General features: G+C 40.2%; 1 protein-coding gene across 3 annotated transcripts in view; it reads right to left on the reverse strand.

Moving 5' to 3' along the window:
- The window catches only part of LOC137138156 (sialoadhesin-like), a 34,867-nt gene that overhangs the window by 13,248 nt on the left and 2,943 nt on the right, over positions 1–18,676 (reverse strand). The window contains exons 2-7 of one of the 3 annotated variants that reach the window (XM_067525147.1): positions 10,389–10,477; positions 9,269–9,538; positions 8,795–9,076; positions 7,797–8,066; positions 7,323–7,604; positions 5,060–5,625 (exon numbers count right to left, since the gene is read on the reverse strand). In XM_067525147.1, the coding sequence (XP_067381248.1) occupies positions 5,606–5,625; positions 7,323–7,604; positions 7,797–8,066; positions 8,795–9,076; positions 9,269–9,538; positions 10,389–10,477 (1,213 nt within the window). In that variant the 3' untranslated portion in view covers positions 5,060–5,605. Of the gene's footprint in view, positions 1–5,059; positions 5,626–7,322; positions 7,605–7,796; positions 8,067–8,794; positions 9,077–9,268; positions 9,539–10,388; positions 10,483–18,676 lie in introns of those variants that run through there. The other 2 variants (XM_067525144.1, XM_067525146.1) reach the window with 2 other exon arrangements.

The following is an 18,676-nucleotide window of genomic DNA, read 5'->3' on the forward strand; positions in this document are numbered from 1 at the left end:
CGGTTTGCAGTGTGTGTAAGTTCCATTTCAGTTCTGTGTGTTGAGGAGCCTGATGGCTTGCGGGAAAAAACTGTTGCACAGTCTGGATGTGGCGGCCCGAATGCTTCGGAACCTCTTTCCTGATGGCAGGAGTGTGAAGAGTGTGTGTGATGGGTGTGTGGGGTCGTCCACAATGCTGTTGGCTTTGCGGATGCAGCGTGTGGTGTAAATGTGCATGATAGAGGGCAGAGAGACTCCGATGATCTTCTCAGCTGTCCTCACTATCCTCTGTAGGGTCTTGTGATCCGCGACGGTGCAGTTCCCAAACCAGGCAGTGATGCAGCTGCTCAGGATGCTCTCAATGGTCCCTCTGTAGAACATGGTCAGGATGGGGGGAGGGAGATGGGCTTTCCTCAGCCTTCTCAGGAAGTAGAGACGCTGCTGGGCCTTCTTGGTGATGGAGCTGGTGTTGACTGACCAGGTGAGGTTGTCCGCCAGATGAACACCAAGGAATTTGGTGCTCTTGACTATCTCCACTGAGGATCCATCGATGATCAATGGAGAATGGTCACCCTGTGCTCTCCTGAAGTCCACAACCATCTCTTTAGTTTTGTCAACGTTCAGAGACAGGTTGTTTGCTCCACACCAGGCTGTTAATCGTTGCACCTCCTCTCTGTAGGCTGACTCGTCGTTCTTGCTGATTAGACCCACCATGGTCGTGTCATCAGCAAACTTGACTATGTGGTTTGAGCTGTGCATTGCTACACAGTCGTGCGTCAGCAGAGTGAACAGCAGAGGGCTGAGCACACAGCCCTGAGGGGCTCCAGTGCTCAGTGTGGTGGTGCTGGAGATGTTGTTCCCGATCCGGATTGACTGGGGTCTCCCAGTCAGGAAGTCCAGAATCCAGTTGCAGAGGGAGGTGTTCAGGCCCAGTATGCTCAATTTCTCGGTCAGGTGCTGAGGGATGATTGTGTTGAATGCTGAGCTGAAGTCAATGAACAGCATTCGTACGTATGAGTCCTTACTGTCCAGGTGGGTGAGGGCCAGATGGAGGGTCGTGGAGATGGCATCGTCCGTGGAACGATTTGGACGATACGCAAACTGCATGGGGTCCAGGGAGGTTGGGAGTTGGGTCTTAATGTGCCTCATGACGAGCCTCTCGAAGCACTTCATCACGATGGGTGTGAGCGCGACGGGACGGTAGTCATTGAGGCAGGAGACAGTAGACTTCTTAGGCACAGGCACGATGGTCGTTGCCTTGAGGCACGTAGGAACAACGTTGCTGCTCAGGGAGATGTTGAAGATGTCTGTGAAGACATCCGCTAGCTGTTCTGCGCACTCCCTGAGCACTCTGCCAGGAATGTTGTCTGGTCCAGCAGACTTCCGTGGGTTAACTCTGCATAGAGTTTTCCTCACTTCAGCTGTGGTTAGACAGAGCACCTGGTCACTGGGAGGTGGAGTGGACTTCCTCGCCTTCACGTTGTTCTGTGCCTCAAACCGGGCGTAGAAGTGGTTCAGCGCATCTGGGAGGGAGGCGTCGCGGTCACAATCAGGTGAAGTTGTCTTGTAGTTCGTGATCGCCTGGATGCCCTGCCACATGCGCCGGGTGTCTCCGCTGTCCTCGAAGTGGTCGTGGATTTTCTTTGAGTGTGCGCGCTTTGCCTCTCTAATGGCACGGGACAGTTTGGCTCTTGCTGTTCTCAAGGCCGTCTTGTGTTGTCTGTCTACACTGTCTGTCTGTACTCTATTTCGTCTGCACTGTTTGCACTAGGTTGCACTCGATGCACTTTACATAGCTTTTGTTGCACCTTGGTTCTTGGAGGAACGTTATCTTGTTTGTACTGTGTACTACTGTGTATTGTAGAAATGACAATAAAAGCCACTTGACTTGACTTGACTTGATCTCCATGAACGGTATTAAATCGCATTAGTTTTAGCTAACTAGAACTGCGTGTAGAGTGTGCACAGCCAGAGGCCTAACAAAGGTGACAACGATTTCAGGAAACCATTTTTGTCTTATTTATTTCATTTCTCTCTTTTTTGCCCTGCAAATAAACACAAAATCAACACGCCAGAGCCCACCGTCTTGCCAGAAGTCGGTAAGTAAGTCCTTAGCTGATACAGATGCTTTACGTTTACGACCGCTGTTTTGGAATTGAGAACCCATAGTAGCAAAATGTTGGACTGCTTAGAGAATATTCACCCAGCTGTGATAATAATTTAGCACAAAATCCCTCAAGTAGCAGGTTAAAAAACAGCAAAATAGAGAAGTTGTAAAATGCTGAAAATGATAAACTCAGTAGTTGAACTTGTTTCTGCAGGTATCAACAATGGTGTGAAAGTAGTTGCTGGAGTGGGTGTTGGTCTCATTGCTCTTGTCTTGGTGGGAGCATTATGTAAGAAATATGCAGGTAAGTCACTTCTTCACATTAAACTGTCTGATTTAATACACTGAAATCTGCAGCAGTGTAACACAGGATTCAGAAATTCTCGATATGCATGTGAACAGTCAGCGCAAACATCCAATGTCAAAGCAGGAATCAGATGTTTCTTGGTGAAGTCGGGCAGACAGTTAGGGAATCTGAGTTAATGTTCTGCCAGTGTGTACTGTTTATTTACCACATGACAACGAGACCAGTCGCCCACTCATTACATAATACAGCCTTACAGTATATTATTTTTAATTTACTTCTAATCTTCATGTCATCATCATTGATCAGTATCTTTCCATCCACACTACTGTGTCATGACTTCAATAATGCCTTCACTGATGCAGCCTGTTACACAGAAAACACTTTTCTGATGCAAGTCCTTACATGTCCTATTTATCAGATCCATCTCAGGTCAACACTGTATGAGTGGGACTAGTGTTTGGAGCCAGGTTTCCTCAATCAGTTTACGTTAATGTTTCCACTTTATCTTCTTACAGAAAAGACACTAAATGACCTAAACATGGAGATGGAACAGACTGAGCATTTCAACAGTCCAACTGATGGAAACTTGCAAAATCAGAACACCCAAAAATTTCAAATCCAGGCTCTGAATGTCATTTGATTTAAATGGTAAATGATCTGCACTTATATAGAACTTTTTACCTATTGGTACTCAAACCGCTTTACACTGCTTCTTATTCACTCACCGGGAGCAACTAAGTTGGGGTTCAGTGTCTGGGTCAAGGACACTTCAACATGTGACTGGAGGTGGGGATTGAACAGAAAACTGTGAGATTGGTCGACAACCACTCTACCTTTTTGCGCCAGTCGCTGTCAACCATGTTTTTAAATACATGTGTTGTATCCATTTTTTCTTTTTTGTCAGGTGACTGTACTAGTACCTGTAATTGACCATTTTACTATAGTATTTATAGTAACATTGGTGTAAAAATGTGTGACTTTATTCGAACGTTGTAATTTTAGTAGCGGTTACTAAACCAGTCCAGTCCAGACAAAGTTGAATCGTGTTGGCATCATGTACAGTGTAGGGCAGAAACTCTGAATGCACAGTTCTGTACATTGCAAACACTTAATATTGTAGTAACACTTTGTACATTTTGTCCCTAAAGTGTCTGCATAACTTCCTCTTGCCCAATCACAGCTTTAGCACAACAAATATCTCTACGAAGAATTTTTGAGGTCAAATTTAAGTCAGAATTCTCATGATGTTGTCTTCAGCACTGAAACCTGAAGAGTTAAAGTGACCCTGTTAATGTGCACACATATTCTCATTTTATTATTATTTTACCTTGTGCATTTCTAAATGCATTGTTTCCACTGGAGTTGATTTGTATGTTCAAATGTAATTAATTTTGTGCTTTTTAATTTACAGAGGCTTTATATCTTGTAGATACTAAAACAATGATGATGATTGCAAAGCTGGTTGCTGATGCATTACTTTTAAATGTAACTCACATATATAACGTTGGATTCGTCTTTGTTGACCCCAGAATTAAATATTATCTCTTCTAAATCTCTCAAATATGTCTCATACTTTTCCACCGTGGCTGCTTATGTAGTGGTGATTTTTATTGTTGTGCCTTGTTTAGATAGTGGTGATAGTTGATAAGACTGTGCACCACGCGTCTGTAGGGATGTGTGATGGTTGTGTAAGAGCAAAAAAGCACATTGATGTCTTTTTTATCCATGCTGTTAACGATACATCTGATGTTCTGAGTGACTTCTAAAACTCCTCGCTCTCCAGTCTGACTCTGAAAAACCTCTTTGAAGGTCTGTGTAGTGCTAATGTTTTGCTCCACAAATCCACAAGAAAGTCAAGTCACACTTACCCCTATGGGAATGCACAAAACTGAGTGTTACTGCTAATTGAGAGGGACAAGGGGGTGAATTTGCATTGGGTCTTCAAAGGCTCATTGGCTCAATCTCTCTGCAGGAAACAAACTGCACCGGACTGTGAGCAACAATTGTGAATTAGTAAAGTTTAATGGCAACAGCATGAGCATGAAAGCACAGTAACTGTGGCCATTTTCAGCAGGATGATCTATTATTTCAACCCTTTGTCCTAAAATGACGTTTCTATGCAAATAAACTGCAAACGTGATGACTTTTTCCAAAGACCTGTAGTGAAATGTTACAGCGTTGTTAAAGCCTTTTATGGTTGGGATTAGGCAGGTACAGGAGCTGGTTAGGGTCTGAGGAAGATCGAGGGCTGGTCCTTTTACACAAACAGTATTTTATCATCTTTCTCTCTCTGATCCTAAAGTCAGTGGTTTTCTTGCATGTAACCACACACTGGACTCTGGAGACAAACTCGGGTCTTTGGCTTGAAAGGACAGTTTCATTCATTAAAAAAAAAAAAAAAAAAAAACATCATTCATTATGTTTGCTACTAAAATGTAATTGCATTTACAGTTTAGTTGCATAGGAACACAGTTTTTTAGGAGACAGAGTTTGCTCCAAAAAGAAACTTTGTTTAACAGTGGAGTCATATGTCTAAACAACAGGTTTTTTTGCAGCTTTTAAAAATATACATTTCTCAAGGCTCTAGAAGAATCTGTCAGTCGGTTGGTTTAATGAATTCTGTATAAAATTTTCTTCCTACTGTTCATAAAATACTTTAGTTTAGGACAGAATGACCGCAAAACTGCTCACATGTTGGACACATAACATATCAAGTAATTGTTAGCATTTACATAGGTCAAAACATAGATTAGAAAATTAGATGATGAACAAACACTGGACTGAAATGCAATTACATACAAATGCTGATAGAAAAGTACTTGTTAGTTGGTATTTTGAAGGAAGTACACTTTGTTACACGTGAAAAACAATATGTATCTAATGTTTATTTTAGCTCAGTGATTTTTATATATTCATTTATATTCATATATAATTAAGTTATTTTATATATAGTTATATATAGTTATTTTTCAACACCGTGGTTCAGAACTTTAGCTTATGGCAATATCAGCATCACGCAGCCTGATGAATTAATAAAAGTAAGTAAAGCTACAATAGGGCTAATAGATGGTATAACTCTGATAAAGCCCAGCAGATTATAACTGGCTGTTTGGTATCATAAATTGTTCTGTTGTTGCTGTCGAGCGAAAGCTTCCTCCTGGTCCAAACAGAGTCAATTGTCAATTATGACGAGGTGATCATAAATGACACTTTCAGCCACTTTCAGCTCGAGCTGCAGAGAGAGCAGAGGAGAGACAGTGTTTCTGTGGTGAGGTCAGGTTTCTTTTATAATACATTTTAAATAAACAGTTTCTCCTTATTTGGTAGAAGCCACTGTTTTACTACAGCTGTCTTGTTGAAAGGTTCTTTCATTTGTGACATTAGTTGGCTTGTTGATTTTCTTCAACCTTGACTCTGGTATTTCAAACAGTTTAACTCCTCCAGGGTAAAGGAGCCAAATATCTACAAGAAACTTTACTGTGTCAGAGCTTTTAGCAAATAAAACTGTAGTTTAGTGTAAAATCACTGTGATGTGTTTTCAAATAAACCTTTGTCTTCATTTACTTCGTTCTCTTCATTTTGTTACAGTTTACCCATGGATTTATGGTCCAGATCATTTTTGGACATGGCTTTCCCCCGAGCAACAGGGCAGAATATTCAGTGTGTTGTTAAAAAGTGTAAAATAAAAACACTTTGTGGAGAATTTATGCAACAGGAAAAAGCTTATTCATCTTCTTAGTTTAGGTTCCAATAGTTGATTTTTGAAGTTGACTTGACGTTTTCAGGCCCAATGACTTTTTGCACATTTTCCTGCATTCTTACTTTACATTGAATAGATCAGTCTATATAGATGAGTCAGAGGAGAACCTGGCAAAAGCACAAACATCTCAGTGACATCCCACCAATCGGATCTTTATGGTAGAATGAGTGAATGAGCCAAAAACAGGGAAGCTCTTCAAGAAAACTTATGATGCTTCACCTTTCTGTATGACCACGATCCAAAAAGCCAAGAAAATAGTTGACTGGCTTCAATGACAAGTCTCTGACTGTGCTAGAGGGGTCCAACCAAAGCCCAGAATAAAACCCTGTGCAGAGACCTGATGATGGGAGTCAGAGTCTAAAAGGATCTGTCAGGAATTGATGGGCAAAATAATAGTTTATCATTTTTAAATTGTTTAAATTGTTCTTCCTATTATCTTAAAAGTAATGTGCAAAAACTAAAAGAAAAGCAACTGTATGTTTAACTTTTTTGACATGTGGACATGAAACCTACAGAAAAAAGATGATTTGATTTAACTACAAATACTAAATAACAGTGTTAATATCTGCTAGTGTCTTGACGTGCAAATGTGTTGCAGTATCTCCAGTTTCGACCAACTAAACTGTTGACCCCATCGTCATAATGCAGAGCAACAGCAAATATGTTCAACGGAGCAAATATATAATTCAGTAATTACTTCCCTTACCTTTAGTGTACCTTTGGTACGCGTACACACACACTATTATAATAATAGTGTAGAGGATGAACACCAAGATTACAAGCATCAGCATGTTAAAAGACATTGGGGCTGTGGGGTCAGGAGGAACAAGGTGAAGAGTTTTAGGCGTAGTTTTGACCGGATGTGAAACACAAACATCCAGTATGTCAGGATTAATGAACAATCACTGAAGGACACACAGGGACAGAAAGAGCTGATGCACAACAATGGAAACACCTCCCTCTACAACACTATGTGGTGAAGGGTATTATGGGTATATGTACAGTAGATTTCAGGGTTGTTGATGTGCATGTTCTCAAAATCTCTACAATGTGTTGGACCAAGCTGATTGGGTGATTCCACTTTTTTCAGGACGTAAGTTACAAACACAGGTCTTTATAGAGACAGATGTGGTGCAGCATCAGCTAGTTAAAGACTGATGGATTATTACCTGGGTCCATCTTGTTTCCACCTGTCACAACCAGCAGACTCTCTGCTGACTCTCCATCTGTGGGGTGTTTACACTTGTAGAAACCTTCATCGGATTGTTTAACTGATGGGAGGATCATCTTTCCTTCAGCCTCAGTTCCGATGAAAACACCATCTTTGAAAAAGGTGGCACTGAAATCTGAAGTAGGCTGTGGATCATATCTTTTCTTGTATGAACAGCGAAGAGTCACTTCATCTCCCTCTGTCACAGGAAGTGCAGGACTCTCCAGGATCACAGCACCAGCTGAAATTCAGGAAAAGTTGAGCTGAAGTTAATGTGTCTGAAGCTGGTAGGGTAACTGAATCCTGATTATTACATGCCCAGGTCAGTTCAGCACAGAATATATTCTTATTTTATAAGACAATTTAAATAATGTCTGTATCTGCTTAACATGTAAAGTATAGAAACAACAACAACAAAAAAAGACGAACACACCAGCCACTATGATGTTCAGAGTGTTGCTGCACTCATTCCCGTCCTCTGACTCACACCAGTACAACCCGCTGTCTATTGTGAAGATGTCTTTTTTGATGCAAGAGGACTCCTGAGGGTCCCCAAAGCCTCCCCTGCAGGGCTGAGAAGTCTTAGTGGAGGTATTTCTTCTGACTGTCCACCTGTTGAAGTCCGCTGACCCTGCACAGCTCAGAGAGATGTCTTCATATCGAAAGAACTGAGACCTGTCAGGCTGGATGATCAGTGTCGCGGCTGGTGGTTCAAAAAGGAAATGAAAGATGTTTTTGTTAAAAACGCTTGACACTTTATTTTTTTTACTCTTTGATGAAATGTAGCCACCTAAGTGCTGACGCAAAAGAACAAAAAAGTTTCCCATAAGATAAATGTCAGAGGTCATTTTGTAAAATGCACAAGTATTTTAGATTCTGCAAAACGTGCAGTGCCAGAAAACACTGACAGTCACTGGAGCAGTCATCTTGAGGCCAATTACAAGGCTAACAGAGACTATAAGCTGCATCATTTTAAAGGACGTGCATCCGTAGTGTTGTTGAAAATGCTGGATTTAGACAAAAGATACAGACCCTGAAACTGAGGTACATGGCACCATGTTTCCCGTATTTTAAATAAGTAGCAGATTAAGTTAAGTGATAAGGTTAAATAGGAGAAGGAAGAGTCTGGGTAAGGGTCAGAGCAAGTAGCACATCTTGTGTAAATAATTTCTATATGTGATGGCTGTGAGGTCATGATGCACAACAATGGAAACATCTCCCTCTACAACACTATGTGGTGAAGGGTATTATGGGTATATGTACAGTAGATTTTAAGGGTTGTTGATGTGCATGTTCTCAAAATCTCTACAATGTGTTGGACCAAGCTGATTGGGTGATTCCACTTTTTTCAGGACGTGAGTTACAAACACAGGTCTTTATAGAGACAGATGTGGTGCAGCATCAGCTAGTTAAAGACTGATGGATTATTACCTGGGTCCATATTGTTTCCACCTGTCACAACCAGCAGACTCTCTGCTGACTCTCCTTCTGTGGGGTGTTTACACTTGTAGAAACCTTCATCAGATTGTTTAACTGATGGGAGGATCATCTTTCCTTCAGCATCAGTCCCGATGAAAACACCATCTTTGAAAAAGGTGGCACTGAAATCTGAAGTAGGCTGTGGATCAAATCTTTTCTTGTGTGAACACCGAAGAGTCACTTCATCTCCCTCTGTCACAGGAAGTGCAGGACTCTCCAGGATCACAGCACCAGCTGAAATTCAGGAAAAGTCGAGCTGAAGTTAATGTGTCTGAAACTGGTAGGGTAACTGAATCCTGATTATTACATGCCCAGGTCAGTTCAGCACAGAATATATTCTTATTTTATAAGACAATTTAAATAATGTCTGTATCTGCTTAACATTTAAAGTATAGAAACAACAAAAACAAAAAAAGACGAACACACCAGCCACTATGATGTTCAGAGTGTTGCTGCACTCATTCCCGTCCTCTGACTCACACCAGTACAACCCACTGTCTATTGTGTAGATGTCGTTCAGGATGCAAGAGGACTCCTGAGGGTCCCCAAAGTCTCCCCTGCAGGTCTGAGAAGTCTTAGTGGAGGTATTTCTTCTGACTGTCCACTTGTTGAAGTCCGCTGACCCTGCACAGCTCAGAGAGATATTTTCATATCGAAAGAACTGAGACCTGTCAGGCTGGATGATCAGTGTCGCGGCTGGTGGTTCAAAAAGGAAATGAAAGATGTGTTTGTAAAAAACGCTTGACACCTTATTTTTTTTACTCTTTGATGAAATGTAGCCACCTAAGTGCTAACGCAAAAGAACAAAAAAGTTTCCCATAAGATAAATGTTAGAGGTCATTTTGTACAAGGCACAAGTATTTTAGATTCTGCAAAACATGCAGTGCCAGAAAACACTGACAGTCACTGGAGCAGTCATCTTGAGGCCAATTACAAGGCTAACAGAGACTATAAGCTGCATCATTTTAAAGGACGTGCATCCGTAGTGTTGTTGAAAATGCTGGATTTAGACAAAAGATACAGACCCTAGAACTGAGGTACATGGCACCATGTTTCTGGTATTTTAGATAACTTAATCTGCTACTTAAGTGATAAGGTTAAGTAGGAGGAGGAAGAGTCTGGGTAAGGGTCAGAGCAAGTAGCACATCTTGTGTAAATAATTTCTATATGTGATGGCTGTGAGGTCATGAATATAAAATGGTGGCAGCTTCAGGACAATGGTGGTTGAGCTAATGACCTTAGAAACAAGGTGTTTGTTCAGTTTAAATTCCCATTTTGACAGAGTCATCATCAACTGGTGGGAAATGGAAAGTGAAGAACATGAACAATTCCTCTCTGTTCCACACTTTTCCACATGACAACTGATTTTGCCTGTCTCTAAATATTGATGTTCACGTTGCTGGCAGACTGTTTAAACGAGATCTTATTCTTTTTAACACGTGTAAATGAAATGAACGTAAATTCAGATTCATATAATAACAACTGAGTGACTTCAATTAAAAATATGAAGAGACAGTATTTAAAAAAAAAAAAGAGAGTTTCTTACACAGTATGAGGCAGAGAGAGGTGATCTCCATGATATGTCGATGCTGTCTGGCTTCTTCTTGCTCAGTAACATCAGTATCTGCCCAAATCCTGAGCTTATAGAAAATGTTCAACAATTTAAACAAAGCACAACAATGAAAAACAAAACACTAATGTCATAAGCTGAAATGCTTATTCACATGTTTTGATGGAAATATGAGTCAAAAGGTTCAAAGTGTATCACACAGTAAAACCAACACTGGAAACATTGTAACCATTTAAGTTTTTTGTTTTCCTTTATGAAAGTTTGTACTTTGCAAATATTTATTATTTTTTCAGTGCATCCACATAAAGTCCTGATTTTCAATTGCACCACATGGTGAGACATAAAGAAATAAAATAAATTAAAATAATAAATTAAAATGTTGCAGTTCTTTCTTGTCAGAAGGAAATAGGGCTAATACTAACCACCACGTCTGTCTGTGGTCAGAGGTTTTAGTGGTTATGAGTCAACTCTTTCTTTTAAACAGAGTGAGATAAGAAATGTTCAATTGAAACAAGTTCTATCAGTGTTTGAATATACAGAAGCAAACCAGCATAAGAAATCTCCATCTAAAGCTCTGCTGATTATTACACAGCGCAGTGTCAATGGGTCAAAGACACTTCTTTCATTCATATTTCAGCTGAAAATGTTTATTTTTTTTAAAATAACCATGACCTGTATAAGCAGAAAAGCTACAGGATGGAGAATAAGCCAAGTCAATACAATATAGCCTCTCTGAGGCATTTAGCCTCATCTGGTTTTGCTAGTTGTGTGCTGTGTGGGGTCTCCTCCCCCTTACACATCTTTGCAAATTGGAACTTTTTCCTCTTTTGTTCTCTACTACAACATGACCAACATACAGTACATTTGTACTCGCCCACATCCTTCACTGCTGACTTTAAAGAACTTCCCCCACAGACTTGTTTTGTTAGAAAATGTGTGTCAAGTAAACTAAACTTCAGTTTGGGACGTGTGCCCACAACACACCAACGTGACCTACTTACTGTATACAGCTTTCTAACAACACAGGAACATGCAGTACAGCGCTATGAAAGTTTGAAATTTAACCTTTGACTTATTATTGTCTTAGCGTAAAATCTCAAAATGTTGGCTATTAAATGAGATCAAATTCTTGCAAACACTTTTTTGGTTTACCTGTTAATAAGTTTGGGGTTTTAGCATTTGGTTTAAATTTCATGGGGTTTTTTTGGCCTGTTGGCACAACATCCTCCTATTTGTTATTTGTTATTTGTTATTTCTATACAGTTATGGCATCACACTTGACACACACTGACAGGAAAGGCCTGGCTCATGAAGTCACTGACAAAACGGTGCAGCGATATTTGGTTTGTGATTTGTGGAATAAAACAATAAAACACTAAAAGTCTGTTTCCAATCAAACATATGTTTCTGCAGTTTAAAGTCAAGTTTTGTATAATGTCTGAAGAGGGATGTAATGTGATAAGCAAATACAGTAGCAAATCAACAACAAGAGACAGTTTGGCTACAACTTCACACCTTATAAAAATACCTCAACCACAAACACGTCTTCTTCACTTCTTGCACACTACAGCATTTACCACAAAAGGACAAGTTGTTCTCATCTGTCTATGTGCATAGTCGAACAAATACTTTACTAATGCTCCTCACTTACGGTACTTTAGTAACATTTCATGAACTGAGGAGCCAGAGTTTAGCTTCCGTTTGGCTGCACAGCTGAATTTGCATGTTATTGTAGATGTGCATTTCTAAAAGCAGCTGATTGTATAATTGGATGCTGCTAAAATCCTGTGTTGTGTGGAGACATGCACTGCACATGGCAGCATGCACAGATCAGACTCTAAATATCACTGTGATGAGGGAAGTGACAGTATTGAAGTCAGTAACTGTACCACAGTTGCTGCACTGCCACACAAATGTCTTTTCTTGAGCCCGAACTGAAATGTTAGTGTTTCCTGTAATGCTTAAAATGACATGCCACCTAGATACTATCATATGTTTGTGATGATGTGGAATGTATAATTATTATTATACACTTTCTGCATATCATTGACGCACGCAAGTATAATTTAAAGTCAGACAGTTTTAACATATTGAACTGCCCACCTGTCCAACTCACTTTAGTATCACTGCAAACAGCGTTAGGAAATATTAGCTTTTAATTGATTTTCTGCAGAATGAAGATTGCAAAAGTTGTCAAACTGAACAAACCGTGTTGGCAAACAAACTACTTAATGAGACAAAAACTGTAAAAAAAAAAGCCTGTAGTTGTTTTTAGTACATTATAGTGTGTACAAGACATCGTTTATCTACACACACCTATTTTGGAGGCTCATAAATAATAAAACAAATAGCGGCCGTGCAGTTCCATGTTCAGATCTGGCTGGTTACTCCATGACCAATAAAGCAGATAAAAGGCCTAAAGGTGGCTATGAGTGTTACTGTACATTTGCTGTTTGGAACATTCTTAAAAAGAAGGAATTAAATGGCAGCTCAGCAACAGCAAAAGGCCCAGAAGTGTATGACTGTATAATTCTGTCTATGGGGAAGAAAACGAAACCCTTTCACAGCATCTAGCCAGGCCAAGAAGACTCTTGAGGTACCATAAAATTATGGAGAAGGAAATGAACAGCTCATGATGAACCAGTGGAACCTGGTCACTGGTGTTTATTGATGCTGAGACTGCTGATAACAGGAGCAGGATGAATTCTGAAGTGTATAGGGCCAAAGTCTCTGCTTAGATTAACCCAGTGCTGCAAAACCGATAGGATGCAGCTTCATAGTGCACATTGATAATGACCCAAAAGGGTTTTTCAAGGCAAAGAAACAGTATATTCCTCACTGGCCAACAGCCACCTGATCTCAACACGAGAGCAACTTTTCACTTACGGAAGACAAAACAAGGCAGAATTATTTTTATTTACAATAATTATTTTTTAAATTATAATAGTTTGATCTATTATTACACCATCATACCTGTCATATCTACTACAGTCAGGGTTGTGGTCACAAGCTTACCACACGTCTCACTCTCATAAAAGGTAACGTACTGAACCATAAGTATAATACCATTCAAATTGCCTGCTGTAAATGTCTACACACTATGTGAAAATATTGTCTTGTTTTCTTTCCCCAGTGTTCAATGTTTTTTGCCTTTCACGTGAAATTGTTTGTATACAACATCAAAAGCAGAACCAACCACATTTCATTTATTGTCCTTGAACATTCATCAAGTGTAAAATCTGCATTAACTCAGTACTTTTGTCCTTGCACACTGACTTGATTTAGCACCATGAAGAACAAAATGGAATTGGTCATTTTACTCATCACTCAAGTTGCAGTTGCCACAACAGGTATGTTATTGATGTGACACTTTTAACATTTGCCAAGGCTGATGTTGGGTGGTGGTTGTGCAGTGGTAGTTGTGTGGTAATCGAATCTTTTCGACTTTTTTTGTCATGTAACGATTAGGAAACTTGTGTGTATGTGTATATTTGCAAAATGTTAGAGTTTTTAGTCTTTTTTTTCAGGAGCTAAAATCCAGTTTGGGATTTTACAAGGTTACCCTGTGCACCATGCTGAAACTTAAATAGATGTTAAATGTTATTAGTTCATTTCCAACACTAATGCTCTAACATTTTCTGATCATGTGATTTACATTTTAGCCAAGAACTCAATATTCTCCCTTTTAGAACATGCACACATTTAAACATATTGTAGTAAAATGCTAAACTATATGTTTTCATATTAAAACCGAGCAAAAGTTGAAGTACATAAATGTAACTTAAAAGATTTTCAAGAAACAAGACCTAAACCCTTCTGAAATCCCCATTTTCTATCAGCCAGAGCAAACATGCTTCTAGTTGCTGAGCTATCAGAACAAAAACTTAAATCACTGTCAGTTTCACATCCAAAATACGGAAAAGTAAACAGTATGTCAGTAGCGGTTCAAAGACGGTTTTATAAGATTCAACTGTTCATTGTTTGGTCTTTCTAAGCTCAAAAGTCTTTTGGACAGAACATTACACAACATGAGACATTGGCCAGTTGTACTGTATTATGGACCAATAGTGAAAATATTACATGATTGGGGAGACGCAAAACATACCTAAACACAATCGGATTTCTGATAAACAAACTTGACCTTTGGGTACCAGAAAATAATGAGATCTCTCCCTGCTACAATTGACTCCATGCCATCATATTCTGTACTTCTTCTTTTCCTTTAGGCTGTTCCCTTTCAGGGGTCTTCCTCTAGACCTCCTGCCTGGCAGCTCCAACCTCAGCATCCTTCTACCGATATATTCACAGTTTCTCCTCTGAACATGTCCAAACCACCTCATGGCCTCTCTGACTTCATCTCCAAAACATCTAACATGAGCTGTCCCTCTGATGTCCTCATTTCTGATCCTGTCCATCCTCGTCACTCCCAAAGAGAACCTCAACATCTTAAGCTCTGCTACCTCCAGCTCTGACTCCTGTCTTTTCTTCAGTGCCACTGTCTCTAAGCCGAACAACATTGCTGGTCTCACCACCGTCTTGAACACCTTTCCTTTCATTCTCACTGATACTCTTTTATCACACAACACACCTGACACTTTTCTCCACCCGTTCCAACCTGCCTGCACTCGCCTCTTCACCTCTTTTCCACACTCACCGTTGCTCTGAACTGTTGACCCTAAGTACTTAAAGTCCTGCACCTTCTTCACCTCTGCTCCCTGTAACCTCACCGTTCCACCTGAGTCCCTCTCATTGACACACATGTATTCTGTCTTGCTGCGGCTAAGCTTCATTCCTCTGTTTTCCAGAGCAGACCTCCACCTCTCTAGATTTTCCTCCACCTGCTCCCTGCTTTCACTACAAATCACAATGTCATCTGCATACATCATAGTCCAATGCCATCATATTCTGTATAACCACCAGCTATTATAAAAAAGGAATTGTAGAACTGCGGTATGAGAATTCATGCAGATAGCTGAGCTAAAGTACAGAAACAAATAAATCTGTTTCTTAGTTTCTTTTGATCTCACCTTCCTCTTCCTGAAGCTCATTCACTGCAGTCACAGCTGAAAAGCCTACTTCTCTCTTTCACTTACTGCCATATTGTTTAGCACCTAGGGTTGTGTCCAACATCAGAGTTCTCAGTAACAGTTTTTCCATCAAGGACATCTCTGCACATTGCTGCATTCTTCTTTCCCTCGATCTTGACTAGTCTCATAGTTCCTGCCGCTGAAAAACATCCCGATGGTACGATGCTGCCACCACCATGCTTTACTGTAGGGATCATACTGGCCAGGTGGTGAGCGGTGCCTGGTTTCCTCCAGACATGACACTTGGCATTCAGGCCAGAGTTCAATCTTTATTTCATCAGACCAGAAAATGTTGTTTCTCGTGGTTTTTAAAAGATCTATTAAAGAATTCTTAAAGCTCCGCTCTGCTTATCGAGCTGTGTGAGAAAACGGTGCAGGAGGAACAGAACAGTGTCCTTCACCCCCACACTCCCCCACTCCGATAGACAAACATCCTGGGCCCGCTGCACTTGAAGTGTTAAGATGTGCCAACTGCTCCAGTGTTTTCTTTAATGGAAGTTGAGTACTACTGGACTGTAGTCATTAAGATTGCTGGGTCATCCCTTCTTAGGCACAGGGGCAATGGTATGTTTCCAAAGCCTAGGCATCTTCCTCAAGCTCAAGTTGTAGATGTGCTGCAGGGCCTCGGCCACCTCTGCAGGTGTAGAGTCAAACTGATTAACAAAGATGTTAAGTTTGATAGTTTTCATCCACTTCCAGACATTCCGCATACTGTTGACTTTTAGATGTCTATCCAGCTTCCTTCAGTAGGAGTCCTTGAAGGCTCTTTTTTTCCTGTTGAGAACTGCTTTCACCTGACTGGTTACCCAGCATTTGTTATTGGCAAAGCAGTGTACAGTTTTAACAGGAAGCACCACTTCCAGACAAAAGTTTAGATAGTTCATAAAGCAGAGGGTGGTGCCTTCAGTGTCTACTCCCTCATGATATGGCAGTACACTCCAGTCTGTGGTTTCAAAACAGTCTCTGTAGATCTCCTCAGTACCACTTTGCCAATTCCTGAAGGAGTGACTGAGTTAAAGCAAGAGTGACATGATTGGAATCTCCAGAAATAACAAAAAATGCCAGAGGGCTCCTATTGCAGGGCTTTAGAGAAGTAGTTTAAATCCCCTAACTATATGTTAGCCAGCGTGCTTCATCAGTCATTTTTGAAGAACATGTTTGTTTGTTTTGTGTGTGTGTGTGTGTGTAAGACTATTAACAGTATTTGAGACTCTGCAGCGCATAGAGACCTTTGATTTGTTGTGGGAATATTAATGATAGGACCTCGCTATGCTGTTACTATGTTGAACTACAGCAAGATTTGTCTGTGATATTAATGCAAACACTTAGTTAAAATGACATTCACACAATGACTAATGTAGCACACTTGACAAGAACACGCAAACAGGATCTTGTGGGTTCTCTCCTTACTCACAAAGCTGCAAAATGACACAGCAAGCAGTGCACTGTTGTTAGCATAGTTCTGTCTCGTGTCTCGTCTCAGCGCTATATGATTGTGTGTCTGCGCTGCCTGTAAACTCCCGACAGAAACGCTGGCTAAAGGGCGTCTCCCTCTGGTGGCGAACATCGGTAACAACACTTAATCAAAGCTCACTATGTTGTTGTCTGTGTGCAGAAGACTGAAGTGCAGATATCTCAAAATAAGCTAAACTAGTAAATCAAATGCCCCAAAGAACAGTGTATAATATGAACTTAAGTTACAATGGGGTCAAATAAACAATATGTGTTGGGGCACTGGCCTGTTTTAAGTCACTGCCCTCACACTAAGATCAAATTCAGTCTCTTCCTTTGAAATCAAAGCAATTTACTTCAAGACTATATCAAAACTCACATTCGCCCCCTTGAAACTTCACAAACAGAACAATAGCCTCGTCTGTGTTGTTGACCCATCCAAACACTCCAATCTTCTAAATGGTAAACTTTTTCACAAAAAGTAAAAATAAAATGGACTGTTATATTTCCTACAGATAGAGTCCTATTTTACAGGAGGACAGTGTCATTCTTTGACGAAAGATTGGAATTGGCCTGTAAGGGTCAAGAAATAGTTGCAGGTACCTGTGCATACACTTGTGCAAAATGGTGAGCTCAGATAGGCTGCATTGATTTCAAGTGCCGGTTGTGCAAGGATAAATTGCTGGTGGTGGTATTAAACAATTTCAAAGTAGCTTCCAATCACAGTGATAATAATGAAAAGTTTGGGGGGGAAAAAGTGAAACATTTACTGAGCCTTTCCACACTCCCACCATTCATATGTCATTGTCGCTTTTTCTGCAATGATTTTAACGTTAATCAGTGAAGTTGTCATCAGTGGACACAATAGGGAATAAGTCTGGTCACTGACATAAGATCTTTATTCTAAACTTCAGGCAACTTGGTTGGTTTTACATTTTTAAAATGATCATACTAAACAAAATAGTGAAGAATTTCCTGTTTGTGTGTCACCTTATGTAGGTTTACCCTAAACATCGGTGTAAAACATCTACTACTGCAAGGAACCTTGGAGTTATTTTTGACCAGGATTTGTCCTTTACCTCACATATAAAACAAATCTCTAGAACAGCCTTCTTCCACCTACGGAACATCGTACCAAAATTAGGAGCATCCTGTCTCACAGTGATGCCGAAAAACTGGTCCATGCATTTGTTACTTCTAAGTTGGATTAATGTAATTCCCTACTTTCAGGATGTCCCAGTAATCTTACGGTTGGTATAAGTATTTTAAGAAGGACCCAATTCAGAATTATTTTATTACATACAACTATTAAAATGTGTTTGTAAATACATTTTATGTGAAATACAAAATGTTTGGTCAAAGTTGAATGGGCTTGTAAAAGCTTTTATTTTGATGGACGGGTCATGTGACTAGAGTTGGTGAGGGACATCATGGTGGCATTATGGGTCAAGCTAGTGTTCATACTGAGGAAAGACACGCGGTCCCAAAATAATTATTCTGCACTTGGTTCAAGAGGTGCACACGGTAACAGTGCTGTATTCATGTTGATGTGGTTTTGTACCAACACTAGCCTGAGAGATTTTGACTGGAAAACATGTATTTATTTCAAAAGTTGTATATCCTTTTATTTCTTGTAGTTTTCACGGTGTCTAATGAAGAGAGAGAGAGAGCGCGGAAAATAAATACTAAAGACATCTGTATGATGCGTGGGCAGTATTTCTTTGG

This window comes from Channa argus, chromosome 12, assembly GCF_033026475.1.
Source record: "Channa argus isolate prfri chromosome 12, Channa argus male v1.0, whole genome shotgun sequence".
Taxonomy (NCBI): Eukaryota; Metazoa; Chordata; class Actinopteri; order Anabantiformes; family Channidae; genus Channa; species Channa argus.